This window comes from Mandrillus leucophaeus, unplaced genomic scaffold (assembly GCF_000951045.1).
Source record: "Mandrillus leucophaeus isolate KB7577 unplaced genomic scaffold, Mleu.le_1.0 Scaffold475, whole genome shotgun sequence".
NCBI classification, from domain to species: domain Eukaryota; kingdom Metazoa; phylum Chordata; class Mammalia; order Primates; family Cercopithecidae; genus Mandrillus; species Mandrillus leucophaeus.
In genome coordinates, this window is record NW_012105087.1 from 1082912 (window position 1) to 1105982 (window position 23071).

Consider the following 23071-nt stretch of genomic DNA (forward strand, 5'->3'; position numbering starts at 1 on the left):
CTTGGCTTACCGCCACCTCCACCTCCTGCGTTCACATGATTCTCCTGCCTCAGCCTCCCAAGTAGCTGAAATTACAGGCATGCACCACCACACCCAGCTAATTTTGTATTTTTAGTAGAGACGGGGTTTCTCCATGTTGGTCAGGCTGGTCTCGAACTCCCGACCTCATGTGATCTGCCTGCCTCAGCTTCCCAAAGTGTTGGGATGACAGGTGTGAGCCACCGTGCCTGGCCTATTTTTCATAGTGACGTAGCAAGTAACTAATGTGGAAGAGATCGTTTTATTTTTAGAGTCAGCACAAGACCTTTTTAGATCTAATCCCTTTACCTGTTCACATAGGAACTTGCTCTGAGGTTCAACCATTACTTTAGAAAAGATTCAGAGCCCTAAGACTCTGGTTGTAGGACCTCATGAGGTCGGCACATTGCAATCCTCCCATGAAATGTAATTTTCCAGATATGTACATGCTGTCATATGGATCTAGTGTTTATGTTCATCTGCTTCTTTTCTTGGATTCAGATTTGCACCAGGTCTTTCCTGTGTAACATACGCAGGCGACAAGGAGGAAAGAGCCTGCCTTCAGCAAGACCTGAAACAGGAGTCACATTTTCATGTGCTACTGACTACCTACGAGGTATTCATTCGTTTCTCTATAGCAAGAACTCCTAACCTATGACCTTAGAATTTGTAGAGTCTGCTGAAATTATATTTAAGTTTTGTTGAGAGCACACAGTTTTCTGGGCAGGGAGTCTGCCTTCATCAGAGTCTCAAAAGAGGGCTGTGACCAAAAGAAGTGAAGGATCATTGCGCTTCAAATTAGTTCAATCTTTTCCTTTCTTGGTGGATCAAGGGGGAAGGCTTCTCAAGGAGGCGGCTATTGAACTGCCTCTTGATTGATGAACAGAAGGCAGGCAGGCAGGCAGCGGAAAGGGTTTTGTGGACTGAGGAATCATGTCTGTTACTGGAGGATAGGAATGGAAGACAGCTTCGGCTGCCTTATTTTAAATCCTCGTTCTTCAGTCCAAGACAGTGTGTGCTGCTGACCTTCCACTTAATCAGGCTTTTTTTCTCTTTGTTTTTAAGATGGCGCTACTTAGAACTTATTTTCAGAACATTTTTTGCTTAATGAACAAATGAGACTTAGATAAATCCTGTAGTTTAAGAGAGTTCACAGAAAACTAGCTTATCAATATCAGAATTTATCAATTCCAGCCTTTATAATGTGTCTTCCTAATTTTTCAGATTTGCTTGAAAGATGCATCATTTCTAAAATCGTGAGTAGGTTGTACTATTTAAGAACTTGCGTTGAATGTATCGTGAATGTCATGTCTTTCCTTCACGTTTTAGTACTTTGCCTCTCCTGGCATGTCTGGTATGTCTTAGTTCTCTTTATGGGTAGGCAGCATGGTGGGAGTCCCCATGTTACAGTCCTCTACTCATTAGCTGTGTGTCCTTGGGTTAGTTATTTAATCTCCATGAACTTCAGCTTCTTCATCTGTAAAATGGGGATAATTGTTTCTTACCTCAAATAGCTGTTATGAAAATTAAATGAGATTAAATATACTTTGTATGGTTAATAGATATTAGGCTCTTTACATGAAACTTGCATAGACCCCTTTCAGTACTACCATTTGAAGATTTCACTGTAATATAGAAGGAGACTCATTTGAGCTGTTTGCTGGAAATAACCTAAAGTAGCAATCAGTGCTATGGAATTAACTTTTTAGAAAGGGAGTTTTAAGTGTACCTCTAATTAGTTAACTTTTAGACCTCATGTTGGCCCATGAAATTGGAAACTCAGATTTAACTCTCAATACCACTTGATAATGGGAATGATAGGGTCATGTCAAGATAACAGTTAAAATGCAAATTAAACAAGGGCTAGAGTTTAGATAAGAAAGATATGTTGACAGGGTTTCATTCCGTATAACCTCTGTAGTTATGACATGGTTAGGTGGATATTCTGTATTTTAATATTCAAAAATTTTTGTTTTAAAAGTATTTTATCAATATTTTAAATGTTATTTCTCATCCAGGTTCCTGTGAGTTGGATTTCTATTTTCGTGTTATTTTGAAATACTAGGGGCTAGGTCATAGATTCACGACTTCTATCCAGTATTTCATTTAAGTGAGCATATTATCTTACTTTTCTTTTTTTCTTTTTTTTTTTTTTTTTTTTGTTGAGACGGCGTCTCGCTTTGTCACCCAGGCTGGAGTACAGTGGCTGGATCTCAGCTCATTGCAAGCTCTGCCTCCCGGGTTTGCGCCATTCTCCTGCCTCAGCCTCCCGAGTAGCTGGGACTACAGGCGCCCGCCACCTCGCCTGGCTAGTTTTTTGTATTTTTTTTAGTAGAGACGGGGTTTCACCGTGTTAGCCAGGATGGTCTCGATATCCTAACCTCATGATCCGCCCGTCTCGGCCTCCCAAAGTGCTGGGATTACAGGCTGGAGCCACCGCGCCCGGCCATTATCTTACTTTTCTTAAGAACATATACATTACCTCTTTTTTTGTTATTAATATTCAACTTAATATTTGTTGAAAGTCACTCACTGGAAAGACATTGTTCTGAGAGTTATTGGCACTCTCGGGAAAGTAAATCATAGAGCTACCCTAAGAAGACATAAACTCCAGTGGAGGGATAAGAAGTGTACAGATATCCATAATACATAGCAATATATGGGAAGTCTCAAAAGACAGTAAAATTGGGACATAAATGTTGTTGGGTACTTTACATAAATTATCCCATTTAATCTTCATGAAAACCCTACGAGGCAGCTATTATCATCCATTTTACGGGTGAGGAAAGTAAGAGATTTGGTAACCCATCCAAGGTTACGTTGCTGATGATAAATAGCAAAGCAGACATTTAAACCCAGCATTTGGTGCTGTGGAGCCTCTTTTTAAGAGAACTTCTCAAAATAGCTAGTTGTACTGGAGTTCTACATTATTCAGCAGAAATAGAATCTTTCTATTTCAGATCATTTGTTTTCAATGCATTTTCAGGTAGATTTAAGAACCTAAGTAACAGAGGGATATTTATAATGCTGTCTTGTAGTATGAATCCCAACAACTATATTCTTTCAATATATTTGGAAGGTTATATTGCTTATTACCATATTGTACATTCTGAGAATAGCAGGGAAGTATAATATCATCTCTGCCCTAAAAAGATTTATTATGAAGAGTTAAGGCTGTGCATGTTACAAATATGAAAAATTTGAAATGTTTTGGACAATAGACTTGTGAAACTCTTTGGATCAAGAGGATTAGAATTTACCTCATCAGACTTTCCATTCAGTGCTGGAATTCCCCCCATCTTTTCCTCTTCAGGGAGCATCCTTTAGAGTATCCTTTGATGAGAGATTTGACCCACTTCCTTTCATGAGCCAAAATCCACCTCTCTATAGCCTGTTTCACTGAACAAGCATTTTTTGGACACCTAAATGTCTAGTTCTTCACTAGGGAATAGAACCTAATCTGTTTTGAAAGCTAATTCAAACAGAGCCAGGCACCATCCTAGAGAAACTTCTGTAGCTTATCTCATGACCACTGTGCAACTGCATCTGGGCCGTTGTTTCTTACCATCCTTAAATGCATCCTCTGCTCATGCCACCCAGCCTTCTCCTTCGACTTCCTGCACTCTCTTTGGACCTTCCGTCCTCCCTCTACTCACTCCTCTCAGTAGGTGAATGGTAGTGTAGTAGTAGGCACCTCTGTTCCTCCGCCTGTCCTCTGGAGTTTCTCTGTAGCCTCAGGAAGAGGGCCCCCTCCTTTTAAGGTGAACCTCTCTGCTCAAGATCTTTCTCTAATTTTGGGGGAATTTTCCTTTCCATACCTACTGTTTTTCTAATATTCTGTTTTACCGGTATATACATTTAGTTTTTTAAATATGAAAATAAAGTAGGGGGATTCCAGAATGTTTATAAAATAAAAAGTAAGCATCCTACAATTTCCACTTTATTATCTTTTGCATGACTTTTACATTTGTAAAAGAGAATATATGATATTTGTATCTTTTTATTATTCTATAGGCCTTCTAAATTGCAACATAATCATATTTATTATTTAAAATGCCGTGTAATATTTTACCATCTATTATTGGACATTTAGGTTATTTTTCCATTTTTTGCTGTTTTAAATAATACAACTTGAAAAATTCCCACATAAATCTTCTGTATTTTGAATGTTTTAAAAATAGCTTCCCAGTAGTGTTTGTCAAAGTATTTGCTTTTATGACTGAAACTTCTTGAGAAATTGCTGATGTGACCCACTATGCTATAAGATGTGCTCTGGCAGCAGCCACTAATGACTTCCATGTCAACAAATTCAGTGGATGTATCTTCCTGGACATCTCTGTGAAATTTGACTCTGTTCACCACTTCCCCATTTTAAAGTCACATTCCTTAAGTTCCTGCAGCACCACTGTCTCTTGATTTTTTTCTTCTGTGTTTGAACGTCAGCTCTGTCTTTATGACCTCCACCAAGTCACCTAACCTTTCTGAGCTTTAGTGTCTTTGTTAGTAAAATGAGCACAATTGTCTGCCTGCTATATTCTTTTGGACTAAATAACACATAAAGCCCTGAGGTCAGTGTCTGGCACAAAGTAATAGATCATAAATGTTTCCTTTTCCTTTCTGTCTCTGGCTTCTTCCTTTCTTCATAGGTCTTTCCCATTTTGTTAAAAAAAAATCCCTTAGTTTTACTACCTTATCCAGCTACTGTATTATGCACATGGTAGCCTCTCAGATAGGAAGGTAATTTGGTAGCACTTGTAATAGAAGGGGCTTACTGTTAGTCTTTTTAATAACAGGCACAGTTTTGTAGTAAGACTTTTGATTGTGAAATATGTGTTTAAATTACACAAAACTGAAAGCTTGGGTTTTCTCTCACAGATTCCCTTGGAGTGTTCTTGTTGTGGACGAAGCTCACAGGTTGAAAAACCAAAGCTCCCTGCTGCATAAGACCTTGTCAGAGGTAAACTTACAGTGTAGCCTTAGTTTTTATATAACCTCTTCTTTTAAAATAGACATTATATTTTAGAGTAATTTTAGATTCACAACAAAATTGAACAGAAACTACAGATGTTTCCCATGCATATGTCCCCACACATGTACAGCTCTCCCCTGTCCCCACACATGTACTGCTTCCCCCGTTATCAACATACCCCACTACAGTGGCACAGTTGTTGCAACTGATGAACCTACATTGGTACATCACTATCACCCAAAGTCCATAGTTTACATTCGGGTTCACTCTTGGTGGTGTGCATTCTGTAGGTTTGGACAAATGTACAATACCATGATATCTACTGTTATAGTATCATACAGAGTAGTTTCACTGCCCTAAAAATTCTCTGTGCTCCACATATTCATCTTTTCTTCATAACTCCCTTAAAAAAAATACTAGTTTAGGCCTATATAGAGTCAATTAAATTGAAACCTTTTTTCGAGTTTGATTTCCGCAGAGCTAAATAAACATTTTATGGAAGACAGAAGTAGTACTGAATATGGCCTAACTTCTTCTTTCTTTTATATAGGAGATAGGTTTACTAATATCTGGTGAATAAGAACCCTACCTCAATAAAATGCATTTTATTTCAGAAATGTTTCAACTCTCTTTTGATCATCTTCAAAGGGACAATTTCTTTTAAAAAATCTTATGATTCTTCTCTACGCAATAGTAGATACGTCAAGACATGTACCCCTCCCCCCAATTTACCTGTTGAAAAAAATCTGATAGTTCACCTGGGGTCATAAAGAGACCAATTACATGCTATTGAATATTACCTCCAGTTTCTTGTCTTTGTCTTACTTTTGAGCATAATACACTTGCTTTCATTCCTTTCTCTGGATCTCTTGCATCATTCTGGCAAAGTAGATGAGAAATATCATTGTAGCCTAGATTGGTCCTTTTTTTCTGAGGAGTCAGTGCAATGTGAAATACCCTTCTTCTTACTTGGTAAAGGTTTGTTCATTGATGAGACCTTATATGTTAATTTCTGTGATGATAATTGAAGTTTGTTCCTTGTCCTATAATAAACCAATTGATAAATTTAAAGGTCATTTGGAGGAAAGTCTTAGATACGAATTCTATATTTACTGGCCTAAAAGTTGCAGTTTTTAGAGTCTTAATGTAGATATGATCACTGTGTATTATTAGCCCAGTCTCAAAGGTTACTGTCCCCTGGTAGGGCCCCCTCTATCCCTGGTGTCCTTTGCCTTCTTTGTAGGGACTTTTAACAGTATCTCCTTCTGAGAGCTTGTCTTGGTCTGTTTTTCACAGAGTGGGTAATTCATATGAGCAGAAATTTACTTCTCACCGTTCTAGAGGCTGGGAAGTCCAAAATCAAGGTGCCAACATTTGGCAAGAACCTTCTTAACTGCATCCTCACGTGACAGAAGGTGAACGGGCAAGAGGGAGCAGAAGAGCAAGCTATCCAAATGCTGCATGACACTTTTTTTTTTTTAAAATAAAGGCCTGAATCTTATTCACGAGGGAAAAGCTCTCATGAACTAACCACCTCTTAAAGGCACTACCTCTTAATACTATCACATTGGCAATACCTGAATTTTGGAGGAAACACATTCAATCCATAGCAGTTGTCATATCCTGGCATCTAACCTTATAAAAGATGACTTCATAAACTACTGTGCCAGTTTACTAATTTACAATGGGAGGAGAGAAGCACGCATAGTAAAAGAACCTGGACATTGAGCGGGGAAGCTAAGCTCTGTTGCTGGCCCCAGAGCCTTTTCTTGTTGTTCATAAGGAAACTAAGGCTCAAAGGGATTAAGTGAAGAAATGGTTCTGGGTCATCTAAGCATTCCTTTTTAGATGAGGCTTGGGTTGCAGATAACTAGTTGGTTGGAAAGAAAATACATTTATTTATTGGACTGAGAGATGGGGAGGGGGATACTGCTGTTGGTTGTTTTTTTTTTTTCCCCCTAATATTGTTTTCAGTTTATAAAAGTTGGAAGCAACCTAAATGTGAAATATAGGGAATTGGTTGTACAATTTATGCCACATTCACACAGTGCATTTGCAAAAGGTAAGGCTACCAAGAACAATTATGTAGAAGAATATTTAATAACATGGAAAATGTTTGCGAAGTATTTTATACACACAGAAAAAAGCTTACAAAATACTATTTACAAATAGAGATAGTCTCTTAATCTTTACCCAGTTATAATTTTGATCCCAAAATGGACCTAACTGAATCAAAATGTTAATTTGTGTCATAGGTTAAGTTACCTGTAGTGACTAGCAGCCTTGGTTTCCTTTGTGACCTTACAGCCTTCATTTACTTCAGCTCTTTACTTGGTGAACACATATTGTAAGAATGTGAATTGATTTTTGGAAACATTTCTTTTGACAAGTTCCCATACTTGAAATACTACAAAAACATCACCTAACAAGCAGAACAAGCATGAATGGGTAGACATTGATTAGACATTTAAAAAGAAACAAACAAAAAAGGGAGATGGCAAAAAAAAATTGTTTATGTATGTTTTCATTGATTGTGTTACTCATTTATCATTTTTTATATTATAAAAGCAGTGTCTTCTATGACCCCCTCCAAATCAAAATATAGAAAGACAAGAAGAAAAGGAAAATATTCCAGTAATCCTACTCCTACATTAACACTTTAATGGTGTATATGCTGCCATAATCTTTGCTGTGTGTATACACCCAAAAAGTAGTGTATATATGCATATAATATTTAAGAAGTCAAAATGTATATTATTTTAAATATCAAAATACAGTACACTTGTGTATGTACGTGTGTGTGTATATATGTGTATATATGTGTGTATATATATACATTTACATACTATGTTTTGACATTTAAAACAGACTGCGTGTTATGGCTCACACCTGCAATCCCAGCACTTTGGGAGGCCAGGGCAGGAAGATCACTTGAGCCCAGGAGTTCAAGAGCAGTCTGGGCAACATAGTGAGACCTTGTCTCTACAAAAAAATTAAGAAATTAGCTGAGTGTGGTGGTAAGTGCCTGTTAGCTCCAGCTACTGCAGAGACTGAAGTGGGAGGATCACTTGAACTGGGAGGAGGAGGTTACAGTGAGCCAAGATCATGCCACTGTACTCCAGCCTGGGTGATAGAGCAAGACCCTGTCTCAACAAAAGAAAAAAAATGATATACATACTCAAGATGTCAAGATGTGGCTTCCCCCTTTTGATGTATTATTTAATTCTACTGGTATAAGTTCTTGTGAATGTCAGCTTAGAGAATATCTTTTGCTTGATCGAATATCTTTTCTTCTTTTTCCTAACCTACTTCATCTGTCTCTTATTCTTGATGTTCTTCTCTGTTGTTCAAAATTTAAGAAAATTTTTTCTCCATTTGAGATTCTCTGTCGTCCTATGTCCAGAAACATCCAGAAATCTTGACATCTTGCATCTGACACACGATTAAATTTTATAAAAGGACAGCCTCCTATTGTAAATCTTACTTCTTGCTTTCAGTGGTGGGGCCTGATGCTGTAGTGTTGGGTTTTCAAACTGCATGAGCATGTGCATTGTGTCTCAGATACCTCAGTAGACTCCCCCACACAGGTAGTAACACATAGTTTGAATCCCCACATAAATTGAATAATAACAGCCATATTAAATCCTCATGCAGTACTTTAGAATTCACAAAGCGTTATTACCTCCTCATATAACAGTATTTTCTTCACAGGATTATTATCCCCTTCTTATAGTTGAAACTGACGAGGTATTATTTCCTGCATCAAACAGCTAGTATGCAGCTTGAACCTGAGCCATCTGATTTCATGTCCCCTTGGTCATTCCATTAAATCATGCCTCTCTCTGTGTGGGTAAAGGTTGTGATGGGGTAACTCAGCCTTGCATTCCAGTGTTACGGAATTTTTATTTTATTTATTTGTGTATTTGAGTTCTCAGTGGTCTTCAGTCTCCTGTTGACCGGAACTCCCATCCAGAACAGCCTCCAAGAGCTCTACTCCCTCCTCAGTTTTGTGGAGCCTGATCTCTTTTCCAAGGAAGAGGTGGGAGATTTTGTTCAACGCTACCAGGATATTGAGAAAGAGTCTGAGTCAGGCAAGTTCCTTTCCAACAAATCATCCCCAAGAAGTCTTGGCACAGAAACCATCCTCGTGCATAATGGTTATAGGTAGAAAAGAAGGAGAATTGATGACCAGAGGACACCTTCCAGGGAGACAGAGAGCTGCAGATATTAGGGAGACGTTAGATCACACATGTTGTTCCCAGTTGTCTGCTATTCATGACTTTCTTAATTGTTTGCTATGTGATTTTGCAGTAGAGCTGCTTTAGTTCATTTTTGGAAGAAATAGAAAGTGCCTGCTGATTTGTAGACTTTTTTTTCCCAACTTGTAATTTCTATAAAGACTTTGTCAACTTTATATGTCACTTCCTGAGGGAAAAGAGTATGTGGGTGCTGTAGTCCCAAACTACTGTTCAGCATTCTACAGCACTGGTATTTCTTTTAATGCTGCACCAAAACCAGAATTGTGGGATGGGAACCCTTCCTCATTCATACAGCCAAGAGTTGTAGTCTTCTGTTCTTGTATCTTTGCCCCTCTGTGTTGGAGGATTATCTATATATCCCTGTGATACTATCCTGGGATGATTTTTCAAAACAGATGGGAGGTATGCCAACTAGTGAGTTTGTATGTACTAGGTAAGTGTGAATTTGAGGGGGCTTCTCACAGCAAAAATCCCCCAGACCACAGACTGAAGATTACCTGGTGAACCTGCTCTGATTACTCCCATGTTTTGGGTTACTTGATAAAATATAAGACTTCTAGTCAAATGCATGACATACTTGTATTACATGGGACACACTTGTGTTAAAAAGTTGTTCATTATTTATTTGAAATTCAGATTTAACTGGGCACCTGTACTTCCATTTGCATATCTAGCAATCCTAAAGGTAGTGTAATTCTAATTTAGAATAATTTTTGAAATTCAAGACACCTGGGGAAAGAATAAGGGATTTTTAAGTCAACCAAAGTTGAATGCTGGCCACATTCACATCCAGCTGTGTGACTTTGGATACGCTGCCTAATTTCTGAGCCTCACTTAGCTATAAAAATGGGGACAGTATTCCTCACTTGAAATTTCTAAGCTGTTTTGCTGATCAATGAGATTAAATGCAAAAATACTCTGGAAACAAAAGAGCTTTGTGCAAACGAGATAAGTAAGAATCAAGTTATTTTGAGTGTTCCTGGATCTTGGGCTAAGAACCAGTCCTGATTCCAGAAAAAAGAAGATCCTAATGAAGGAAGAAATACTATAAAAAATGACCATACTGGCCTAGAATGCAGAATAAGTGTGAAATGAGAAACAAAAATAAATTCCTTTAAGTTCTCTAGTAGTTCATTGCCTTGGTTCTACTTTTGTCCGACACTTCTTGTATTTTTTTTTCTTATGTAGCAAGTGAACTGCACAAACTCTTGCAGCCGTTTCTGCTGAGGCGAGTGAAAGCTGACGTAGCTACAGAGCTTCCCAAGAAGACAGAAGTAGTGATATACCATGGCATGTCAGCATTGCAGAAGAAATACTACAAGGCCATTTTGATGAAAGACCTAGGTAATCAGAGGGCACTTGTCAATTTAGAAACTAAATGAGGATGTGATTTCATGTAGTAAAATATTTTATAATCACACTCATTTGTATGATCCCAAGAATATGGGATGGAATTTTGTATTCTGAATAATTATGGTCAGCTACAGTGGGACGGTGGCGGAGCATCTTAAATGTTAACTCAGCCTCGGTTGTTGCAGTTGTGAAATTTCCTTTTCTCCCCTCACTCAGTTTTTCTTAGTGCCTGTAATTAAGCAAACATTCCAGGTGTCCCAGTCATGCCTTTCATCCTCCTACCCTGTGAGATAGGGTAGTCTGCCTTCATTTTCAGTTTTGCTTTCCAAGGTTTCAGTTCTACACTGAACTGCAGTCTGAAAATATTAAATGGAAGATTCCAAAAATAATTCATAAATTTTAAATCAAACTCTGTTGCTAGTAGCATGAGGAAATCTCATTCTGTTCCACCCAGGACATGAATCCTCCTTTTGTTCTGCGGATCCGTGCTGTCAGCGTTAGTAGCCTGCTCTGTCATCAGTCTGATAGTCATGGTATCACAGTGCTTTTGTTCAGGTGACCTTTATTTTACTTACAAATGGCCCCAAAGCACATGAGTAGTGATGCCTGCATTTTGGATATGCTAAAGAAGCCATAAAGTGCTTCCTTTAAGCAAAAACGGTTAAAGTTCTCAATAAAAAAATGAAAAACAATTATATGCTGAGATTGCTAAGAACAACTCTTCTGTTTGTAACATTGTGAATAGTGGTATATTGTTATAATTGTTGTATTTGATTATGAGTCATTGTTAATCTTTTACTGTGCCAAATTAAACTTTTTCATAGGTATGTATGTATGGGGAAAAAACACAGAATACATACAGGGTTTGGTACTATCCGTGGTTTCTAATATCCACTGACGGCTTTGGAACATATTCCCCATGGATGAGGGGGAACTGCTGTATTTAAGAGAGTGCAAAACTTTTTTGTTGAATCAAACTCATTGGGAGGAATTGGAAGTGGCAAAGGAGAGATAGAAATGAAATAATTTCTCAATTTGCATTTTTTGTCCCTTGACACCACAACAACAGTTAAAGAACATTTAGAATTTGCTAAAGAGTAACAGAGTACTCCTGAGTTCAATTTATAGTGGAGGGTCTTTCTTAAAACAAAATGGTTAAGAAAATTTTATGTGAACATGCTGTTAATTCTCTATACAATTCAGTGAAATTTGGGAGGTTAGTATAGGTTCAAGGGATATAATTGAAATGATTAAAGTTATTTATAAAAACTCAGGGTTTTGGTTTTTTTTTTTGTTCAGTAGGCCATCTGTCTCTTTTCCATCTCTCTCTCTTTTTTTAAATTCAGATGCATTTGAAAATGAGACGGCGAAGAAAGTTAAACTACAGAACATCTTGTCCCAGCTTCGAAAGTGTGTGGATCACCCATATTTGTTTGATGGTGAGGCACTGCCTTTTCCCCCCACATTATTCTTTGGTAATGTTTCTGTGGCCAAATCATACCAAAATTCTTCAAAATAATTGCATATACTTTCTTTGTCTACTTTGTTTATTCTCAATTTCTCTGTATTGGTGTTAACTCGTATATTGTTCATGTTCAGATATCTTCAGTTGTCCCAGTAATATCCCTTCTGGGTATGTTTTTCTTTTTTTTGTTAAATCCATGATCCAGTCCTAGACCCTGCAGACCCTGCATTGCATTTGCCATGTCTCTTTTTTCTTCTATGGTCTGGAAACATTCTTAAGTGTTTTTTCCCCCCCTTTTTTTTCTTTCATGACATGAAGAGTCAAGACCAGTGGTTTTGTGGAATGCATGATAATCTAGGTTTTTAAAAATCATTTCTTCATGATTAGATTTCCCATTGTCTTGAACTGACTCAGTCAGCCTTTCCTCACCACTATTCCAGGTTCACTAATGATCTCCCTGTTGCCCAACCAATGGTTATTTGTCAGTTCACATTTCAGTTACCCTCTCAGAAGCCTTTGGCACAGCTGATCATTTCTTTCTTGAAGCACTTTCCTCCCTCAGCTTCTGGGATATACTTTATCTTTTCCATCTGCTCCTTCTCAGTCTCCTTTGTTGCTTCCACTTCATCATACAGACCTCTGTACATTTTCCCCTGAGCACTGCTTTAGCTGCATCCTAGGAATTTTGATGTGTGGTGTTTTTGTTTTTCTTCAGACTGGGGCTTTTTTGATTCCCTGATTGGTAGCCCTTGGAGCAGGCACTCCTGTGGCCGCTGAGACTCTAGATAGGATCAGTACAGAGGGCTTGCTGCAGTCATTTTAAGGGAATCTCTGCCAAGCAGTGCTATGAACTGTTTAAAGATTGTACAAAATCTCAAGTAGATGCATATGAGAACTTTTTTTAAGAGGAGGGGGTGTTGGGAACACATAGGTTTTGAAAGAAGCCCTCCAGGTTATTCTGACTGCCATTTTGACTTATACAGTGAGTCTCAAGATTTCAGTTTTGGGTCTCCTTGACCTTTAGCGTCTTCCTATGCCTCAGTTTCCTGAAGAGTGGTTTTATTCCTTGGATAGATGTTTATTAGGCTTGTTGGATGTGCCAGGCTCTGTAATTGGTGTTAAACAGGACTGAGATCATCATGCAAACAACTACTTACATGAGGAGCTTTTGGCTTTTCTTCCTGTAGCCTAGCTATTGGCTTCTGCCCTTACTGAGGGCACATTACTGGGAGTGGGTTCTTTCTTTTCTAGGTGTGGAGCCGGAGCCTTTTGAAGTTGGAGACCACCTGATTGAGGCCAGTGGGAAGCTTCACCTGCTGGATAAGCTACTAGCATTCCTGTATTCTGGGTAGGTTCACATTTGCTGCTCTGAGCTAACGACTGTTAAGACCTAACTATTGAGGAACTCACTGAGTTGTTCAGGCCAATTCCAGTTTTCTTTTTTTTTCTTAACGCTGAATCAGGTTCTGCCTTCTCTGTGACTACACTCCCACCCCATTCTATCCCACCCCACCTTACCCCTTCCACAATCATTCTTTCCTTTCCTGAATTCCTACAGCACTTTGATCCTAATCCAGCACTTGGCAATGTGCTGCCTTAATCTGCTGTCTGGTTAATTGGCGTATGTTTACCATATCACTCCAACTATATATTGTTTGGCTTCACAAGGACAGAGACAACACTGAGCATTTCTTTTATAGTTGCCTGCTAGTAACTTGCATTGAATTGACACATAATGAAGGCTCAGTAAACATTCATTTTTGTTAACCTGTGGGGTTTGATTTAAACTCAAGAGGAACTTGAAGGACTTTCTCAGAGACATGGGTTGCGCATTAGAAGACCAGGTTTAGAGCCAGGTGCTGTGGCTCACACCTGTAATCCCAGCACTTTGGGAGGCCTAGGTGGGCGGATCATGAGGTCAAGAGATCGAGACCATCTTGGCCAACATGGTGAAACCCCATCTCTACTAAAAATATAAAAACTAGCTGAGCATGGTGGCTTGTGCCTGTAGTCCCAGCTACTTGAGAGGCTGAGGCAGGAGAATCGCTTAAACCCGGGAGGCGGAGGTTGTAGTGAGCCGAGATCACGCCACTGCACTCCCGCCTGGTGACAAGAGCGAGACTCGGTCTCAAAGGAAAAAAAAAAAAAAAAAAAAAAAGACCAGGTTTAGTTAGTGTTCAGCAGCCATGTCTTCAGCTGATGCCTAATCCTCCTAGTCACTAGAGTTCTGTCTTTCTAGAGGAGTCTAGGAAAAGCCCAGATTCCCATGGGTTTCAGAATTATCCCTTTGGGATGACTGTCTTAGGTATGGGCTGAACTAATTATAAAACTTTGGATTTGGCAAAATTGCTCAACTTTAGGAATGTGCAAGTTAAATAATTTAATGTCTTACTGTATTTAATTGGTTCTCATATATCTGCCATTTAAGTATGTTAGAGTTGGAGAAGGACCTATAAATGCCTTCTGGCCAGTTTTTTATTTCACAGACCCAAAAAGGTTATATGACTTGCCCAAGGTCACACAGCCAACAAATGGCAGAAATGAGATTAGAATTGAGGTTTTCAGGTTCAATGCTTTCTCTACCCATTTGGGGCTTGAATCTTGAAAGAGTTTCCCATAATTGTTCCTCTTACACTTGTTGCAAGCTCAGATTAAATAAGTTTTTATAATGAGAATGTTGTTTTGACAGTGCTGTGCTTCTTTGTTTATGCACATTTAAAATAACAGCAAGTAACAAGGGACTCTAAGCCTGACTTTGTTCTTGACTTACTCCATCATTTTGCCGCCTCCTTTCTTCTCTCCTCTCACTATATAAAAATTTTCTCAGGTATTACGGAAGATGAGACGTCACTTACCCCTTGCTTCTCTAAAGTAATGCTTCTCAGGCTTTTCAACCCATATAGCTGTAGATGAGAGGATAGTAACTTTACACCCCCGACAGGGAAGGGTTGTAGATGACTAACCACAGCTTTCTTCAGAGTCTCCAGTTTTTCTTTCTTTTTTTTTTTTTGTGCGTTTGAATTTTGCATTTTACTCTTCACATATCTGTATTTATTTTGCTACTAAAGTGAAAGCTTATATTTCTTTCCACTGAGCAAAGTGACATTCCAGAAAGAGGCACCTTGTTTATTCTAGGGCTTATATCCCCTGTTGCATTGACATGTCCCCTGGGAATAATCTCCACTCTAGTTTGAGGATGACTGCTCTGAGGGATACAGCTACCTGTGGAGGTGTACTCTCAGAAAACATTTGGAGTTTCTGAGGCAGTCTATAAGTCATATGTCATTTATATTTCTACTTTGGTATTTATTTATAAACTTGTATTCTTTGGTAAATTTTGCCTGAGGGAAATTGACCTTAAATACCACTAGACTTGGCAGTATTTCCTTTTCTTTTTCTTGCCAGGGGCCATCGGGTTTTACTTTTCTCCCAAATGACCCAGATGTTGGATATTCTCCAAGACTATATGGATTACAGAGGTGACACCTTTTGGCCACTACATTACCTAAGGCTCTTTTAGACTTAATAGTCCAGATAGGTTCATGAAGAAGAATATGGGATATGAGAATATTACAAAGGAAAGCAGGGTGAGAACATTACTCAGAACCAAAAAATCAAAAGTAAGGCGAGAGGAGAGTGATGTGTGAAGGCAAGGATGGACAGCAGAGAAGAGGCACGTGGGCAGAAGTAAACACCCACTTTCCCGTCAGTCACGTGGTTTAAAATTATGGACTGTAGAGCAAATGTTGTGGAAATGTTGTGTTTTTGAAAATGTATGATAAAGTTTTGGTGACTAGAGCTTTTAGTGTCTTGTAACATTCACCTCAACAGTTGGGCACTTATTCATGATCAGTGAAAAGGCAAAGATTGAAATTATAGAGATACCAGATAAGCCAGGGGAAAAGTAAGAGCAACTTTTTCTATATAGACAATAAAGAATGTTGGTTATTACCTGGGAAGTCTGTTTAATATGTAATAAGATTTGTGTGAGATGATGAGAAAAGCCTCTAATATGAGTTGATCTTGAGCCCAGTGTTGAGTAAGTATCAGCTCCAGACCTTACAATTTAGAAAAGTAGTTCAGACCGGGTGTCTTGAGTTCCGCAGTATACCTGGTCCAGTGGACACTTGCAGAAATGCCGTTGGCACATGCCACTGGCTATTGAGGGGCCCCCAGATGCACAGACAGCCTGAGCTTGTAGCTCCCCTTCCACACATGGATGCACAGAGACGGGTGGTGAACTCTTAAAGCGTCTTTGAAAGGCAGATTGCTGGGCGGTTAGAAGGGCTCACTCACCTGCCTCCAAGCACTTGTCTTCTGTTTGCATAAGAATTAGGTCTCAGCAAAATTGTAACTACCATAAGGATAGATGCTCAGGGTTGCTTGAGAATAGTAAAAACTGAGTATTAATTCCGTAAATGCCAACGACTTCAACTGCATGTACTTAAAAAATCCAGAGGAGTATGTTTTGGTGAGTTCTTTTGTAAAATGATAATTGTCCCTGTTAGTTTAAATTTTTCCCATGGGATTTGCTTAAAGTAGGGTCATGCCTGTATATGCAAAGGGACAAAATTGGCCTTTGGTTTTGGGCTTAATTTTTTATTCCCCAAAGACTACTTGAAAAGGGTTAAGATTTCTGTTTTTCTTTCTCTCTGTAAAGGCTACAGCTATGAGCGTGTGGACGGTTCTGTGAGAGGAGAAGAGAGACACTTGGCCATTAAGAACTTTGGACAGCAGCCCATTTTCGTTTTTCTCCTGAGTACTAGGGCAGGTAGGCTGCAAAGGCATTGATGGAAACAGACAAATGAGGGATAATAGAGTACTATTATATCCCAACTGTTAGTATACTTCTTTCCTTAATTCTCTGAAAGGTGAAGTTATTATTGAATGTAAAACAAAGTACTGGACTTCAAGTATGGTGCTCTTTTCTATCCAGCCTGTCCAAACTGTCATCAAAGAAGCAAGGCTGAAACTTGGGGTTATTGGAAAGTAATTTTAATCTGCTTTGACCATTGACCTGGGAATGTCCTGAAAGGTTTTTGTAATTTTGTGGAATGTTTCATTTACATTCAGTGGAAGTAGCTCTTCTTCCCAGCCGTGAATTTGTCTGCTAGTTGTCCTTCCTCTGGACTATTCCTCTGGAATAGTGTTGAAAAGCTTAACAAAAATCTAGTTGTTTAAAAATGTGATTATGTTGAAACTACCAACTTTTTAGAATTATTTATGACATTGTCCATATATGACTTAAATCATGAATATTATGACATTTGTAATGCTTTACTAGTTACAGAGTGCTTTCATAATATGTTACATAATTTGAAATCAGTTCTTGGAGATGAAATGATTCTGTAAGTCATTGTGGTGTCTGAGAAAAAAAAAAAGAGGCCAGCACGGTGGCCCACGCCTGTAATCCCAGCACTTTGGGAGGCCGAGGTGGGTGGATCACTGGAAGTCGGGAGTTTGAGACCATCTTGGCCAACATGGTGAAACCCCGTCTCTACTAAAAAAAATACAAAACTTAGCTGGATGTGGTGTTGTGTGCCTGTAATCCCAACCACTAGGGAGGCTGAGGCAAGAGAATCACTGGAATTCAGGAGGCGGAGGTTGCAGCGAGCTAAGATTGCACCACTGCACTCCAGCATGGGTGACAGAATGAGACTCTATCTTAAAAATAAAATAAGAAATTATTCTCATGTCCTGGAGCAAGCTGACCTTAGTTTTGAACTCATAGGATCCTAGTTTCATTATCTTAGTTTTGTAGACATAAATCTGGATGGAGTACATGCAGGAATATGAAAGGGATGTGTGTCTACTATTAAAGGCAGATTGATATTTTTCTAAAAAGAGAGTTCAGTCTTATTTAGAAAGCTTTATAAATGCCTAGTACTATAAGGGTATGTGAAAGAAGTGTTAGATACAATTTTTGATTATAAGGAGATTATTTCACCTGTGTTTATCTCACTAATAAAATTAATAACATATTCATTTGGCCTCAGTCTTCCAAGGTCATAGACTGCACGCAGAATCTCAGTCATTTTCTCATGTGATCAGTTGCCTCGGGGTTAGTCTCAGGAGAAACTGAAAGAATCAGGCAGTGCATCATCACTGTCAGGAAGACAGTTTTATTTATGCTTTAATGATGTCATCATCAGAGAGCGGCATTATGTCTGAAATGCCTAAAATTAGGAAAAAAGACATCTCTGCTTTTCAGTTAATCTCCTCGGAGGACTCAGAGTAGATCTTCTGGGGGCTGAAGCTGTCCTGGATATTAGCCTTTTCCAAACACTGACTGTTGTGTTTGCTATCACAGTTTTGCTGTAGTTTTGCGGTATTTTCATGTATTTAACAGGTTTCCTTCCAACTTTGAAGTGTTTCTGTGATTGAATCATATTGCCACCAGATGGCAGTGATAGCTCATGAATATGTTCCTATTCATGGGTGTGGGTGTAGCTTATTTATAAAAATCTCACCCCTCAGTGAAGAAGAGCTGCACTTAGACAACATGAATTCAAGGAGATAATTTTATGGAACACATTTTAAAATGAAATAAGCGCTTGAAAAGTATTACAGTACAGTGGATAAAAGCACGGGCTCTGGACCCAGACTGCAAGGGAATGAATCCTGGCTCTTTCACCTTCTAGCCTTGCAACTTCAGAGAAGTCCCTTACCCTCCCTTTCAACATCTATAAAGTGGGGATAATCGTAGCAACTACTCAACTTCCCGACAGAGTTGTTGTGAGGGTTAAAGGAGTTAATACAGAGAGAGTGCTTAGAATAATGCCTGGCAAGTAGTAAGCACAGCATAAGTGACATTATCATTATTATTAGGTATAATTTAGCATCTCTCAGTAATCGGTCATGATTACCTCCTTGTTCCAACTTCAACTTGATACGAAGACTTCAATTAGAAGATTCCTCCCTGATTTGTCTGGAGATCCAGCTTATGGTCAGTAGTCCTTCTCAAAAGTTAGTCCTTAATTCAGGTTCATGGAACAAGCCCTTTCAGGCTTGCTTGTTTCAGCAACAAGCTCTAACGACCCTGGCAAGAGGGAGTCGGTTTTGTACTTGTTTTCACATTAATCAAAGAGAAGGCTGCAATGTACCTTCATGGTCCTCTTAATGAATTCCTGTAACTCAAGGTACCTCTTCAGCTCTCTTCCTGCAGCACTGAAGACAGACCAGCGAGTTGTTTCGTGGAGTGTTCTTGTCTTGCCGTTGGTTTTGTTACTTTTTTGATTAATGCGGAAACAAGTACAAAAAAGACTCACTGGAGTTTTCCCTCATCAGAGGGAGGTGGTTTCCCACTCTGCTCAGGAGGAGAATATCATCCCCTCTTCTCATTCATTAACTTTTTGTCAGAGATCTTTCTTCCTAGTTGTAACTTGCAAGAGACATTTGGCGCTCTTCTCTTGACAGTGCACACTGCAGACCTCTCATATTTAGATCTGTTTTCTGAAAGAGCACACGTCCTTTTCCTCAGACGACTCTGATCAAAACCTAATCAAGGTTTTTCAGCAGAAGAGAAAAAGTGGCTCCATGGCACTGACTTAAGTATCCACTTTTGCCACTTGCCCCTGCTCTGCTCATTCTGTTTCATTCAGTCATAAAAATTTTCCCTTCAGGCAGTAAGAGGTCAGGTAGCACTTCTCACTGCTAGAACAAGGCTCTGGAGTTGGGGGTGTGGGTCCATTTGAAGGATGAAGCCAATTGTTTTGACTGATTTCAGTGTATCAGTCTGACCCACTCTAGCCTTGTGCTTATTTTCTAGCTCCTCTTCTGTGTGCTGCTGATGATGTTCCTTTTTGCATTGTTTTCAGGTGGAGTTGGCATGAACTTAACAGCGGCAGATACTGTGATTTTTGTTGACAGTGACTTTAATCCTCAGAATGACTTGCAAGCAGCTGCCAGGGCTCATCGAATTGGCCAAAACAAGTAAGTGATTTTTTTCTGCTTCCTTGGCTTGCCCAGCAGCAGTTCCGGGTTGTGAGAAAGGTGAAGAATATAGTCCTGGCGACAGTCCCACACTGGAAGCCGAAAGACCACCAGGTTTTAGCCCGTCTGTGCTATTGACTCCTAGGGTAGTATTGGGTGGGTCACATTGTCAGTCCAGACTGACTTTATTGGAAAGAGCAAAATCAAACCGTGAAAGAATTAGAAGGAAACTTTAGAAGTCATTTAACTCATCCTTCTTGAGTTACTTCTAACTCAGTTAAAAAATGGGGTTATGGGGCTATGGAGCGAAGCTAAAAAATAAAAAATAAATGTTGCCCTTTGAGGATAATTTGATCTTCCAGAGATTTTGCTTGGCCACAGATAAGGAATCCCAGTCATGGTTACCCCATCATTCTTTCCTTGACTCTCTTGAAATGGTTCAGAGAGAATTTCGGGCAAGTTCCTCTAACAAGTGCTCAGGTCCAGATGAACCAATCTCCCTTTCACTGTACCCTGAATATGGTATTTGGTTTTGTTTGCTTTTAGATGTATTTACCTTTCATACTTTTGCCCAGCTTTGCAGACCTTTATAGCACACTACCCTCGTTTGACTTATGTCCAGGTCTGTTAAAGTTATTCGACTGATTGGCCGAGACACTGTGGAAGAAATAGTGTCTAGGAAAGCAGCCTCCAAACTGCAGCTCACCAACATGATCATAGAAGGAGGCCATTTTACTCTGGGAGCCCAGAAACCGTCTGCCGATGCTGACCTCCAGGTATGATATGATATATTGTTCTTCACTTTGGAATATGCCAGTACCCTTTGTAGAGAAGCATGTGAATGAAAAGAACCAGCACTCACCAGCCACTCTCCCCAGCTACACATTTGTTCTTGGCCTCCCTCACACCTGCCACAGTGCTGGCTGTGTGCAGGGTCTGTAGGAACTAAGAATTCAGATCCAAGCCTCATCACTTCTTGGCTGTTTGGGTTTGAGCAGCTTTCTTAACCTCTTAGATCTACTCTTTTTGCATTTCTAAAAATAAAGACACCATGGGTTACATCAGAGGGCTATTAAGAGAATTAGTTAAAATAAAGAGCTCAACATAGTCAATAACAATTAATTCTGTACTTCCTTCTTAATCCCAGACCCTTTGATCAGTGACTTACATTACTTCATACTAACAAGAGGGCGAATGAGATCAGGAATTCAAAATTGTGCCATAGAAAAAAGTGGGTGAAAGAACTAGAGGTAATTTGCTTAAAGAAGGGAATACTGGATGGGAGACAGACACCGGATTGGAAAATTTTAGAGCTCTCTTTTGGAAGAGGACTTAGAGTTATTCTGTAGCAGCCCTTGGGTTAAAGTTAGAACTCATCCTGGATCCTTTGTTTTTGCCCTAAGGATGAGGGGCTGGATGCAAAGAGACCAACTCCCAGGATACTAGAAAGATGCAGGTATGAAGGGAGTAATAAATGTCTGTCAAGGGCAGCATCAGTGGGAGAGTCTGGTGTGAGAAACATTGCAAAAGAAGGAAGGACAGGAGCTGGCTACTGTTTCGAGGTGGGTCTCAACAGTAGGGAGATAGAAAACTCAAAGATGTCTGTGAGGTTTTAAGGCCCTATGATGAGGAGAGTAGAAAGGAAAATAGGGGGTAGGGCAGAGTTTTAGGAAGATAAGGATAATTTAGGCTTTAGTCAGAGTGTGCAGTAACAATACAATATAAACATAAACCATTGTTAGAGGCAGACTCAGACAAAAGGAAAGAATTTTATTTGCAAAAGTTTGCAAGATAGAGTAGGCTTGGAAAGGACTAGTCTATCAAAAAATAGAAGTGTTTAAGAGAGAAAAAATTACACAATATTAGAAGCAGTTACTAAGTTTGTAATTAGTCTGAGCATGGGTTTAAAAACAGCAGTTTTCTCACATGGTTACCATATCTGCAAAGGCCAATGCATATCTCTACATATCAGTGTTGCAAAAGTCAGGGATCCTGTTGTTTTTGTTAGGGAGTCAGCAATTACAGGAAAGGCTCAAGGTTTTATTAATTTTGGGACTAGAACTAGAAAGAGTAACCCTGGGTTTTATTTATTTGTTTGTTCTTTGTTTATCTCAGGGGGTAAGTGTGGCTTTTTTCTTTTTCTGACTTTCCTTTTGTTGCTGACTCTATGTCACATGCATGCTTAATTAACCATAATGGTGATAGGGCAGGCTGTACGTTTTGTTTTCACATTGTCTAAGAGACAATTGCAAATGTGAGATGAAAGCTTGAGAGAGAGGTAGAGGTACGCTGTAGATACCCTTAAATGCAGTTTTCCACAGAACAGTTCTTCATAGAACCTTAAGAGAGAGAAGGGCACTGCTGGGCATGGTGAAGGGATAACTGACAGAGCCTCAGAAGGCCCACATTCTCTTGTTAGAGGAGGAAGGATGTCTTAGGTTGTTTGCACTCTCCCAGTGGAGGGAGCTCCAGGGGTCCAGTGCGGGGTATCTTGTGATGTGGACACATCACTGTGAAAGGTGTAGACATACTTCCACCCCATGGGGCCACATACTAGTGGGAACATGGACTGTTGGCTGAGAGGGACTCTATTGGACTTACTGCCCAGCTCATGGTTATCGGAAAGTTACTTTCTGACTCTAATGTCTGATTTATCTCTTCCCCAAGCAGATGCTATGAGTTATTTGTGGTTGCCAAAAGCAAAGGTGATAACCTGATGCCCTTGTCTAGAAGGAAAGCAGGGGATTATTATTTTTTTTTTTTGCAATGGAGTCTTGCTCTGTCTCCAGGCTGGAGTGCAGTGGTGCGATCTCAGCTCACTGCAACCTCCGCCTCCCAGGTTCAAGCAGTTCTGCCTCAGCCTCCTGAGTAGCTGGGACTACAGGCATGCACCACCACACCTAGCTAATTTTTGCATTTTTAGTAGAGACGAGGTTTCACCATGTTGGCCAGAATGGTCTTGATCTCCTGACCTTGTGATCCGTCCACCTTGGCCTCCCAAAGTGCTGGGATTACAGGCATGAGCCACTGCGCCTGGTGGATTTTTTTTTTTTTTTTTTTTTTAAATACCAGAAA

The 23071-nt window shown here is 39.5% G+C and overlaps 1 protein-coding gene across 6 annotated transcripts in view; it reads left to right on the top strand.

The window, feature by feature from the left end:
- Positions 1-23071, top strand: part of CHD1L (chromodomain helicase DNA binding protein 1-like) — a 54669-nt gene that overhangs the window by 14317 nt on the left and 17281 nt on the right. For 3 of the 6 annotated variants that reach the window (XM_011995195.1, XM_011995196.1, XM_011995194.1), the window contains 11 exons: positions 520-634; positions 1243-1274; positions 4894-4975; positions 8916-9078; positions 10435-10590; positions 11946-12038; positions 13316-13412; positions 15470-15543; positions 16725-16835; positions 19882-19996; positions 20619-20772. In XM_011995195.1, the coding sequence (XP_011850585.1) occupies positions 520-634; positions 1243-1274; positions 4894-4975; positions 8916-9078; positions 10435-10590; positions 11946-12038; positions 13316-13412; positions 15470-15543; positions 16725-16835; positions 19882-19996; positions 20619-20772 (1192 nt within the window). Of the gene's footprint in view, positions 1-519; positions 635-1242; positions 1275-4893; positions 4976-8906; positions 9079-10434; positions 10591-11945; positions 12039-13315; positions 13413-15469; positions 15544-16724; positions 16836-19881; positions 19997-20618; positions 20773-23071 lie in introns of all 6 variants that reach the window. The other 3 variants (XM_011995193.1, XM_011995198.1, XM_011995197.1) reach the window with 3 other exon arrangements.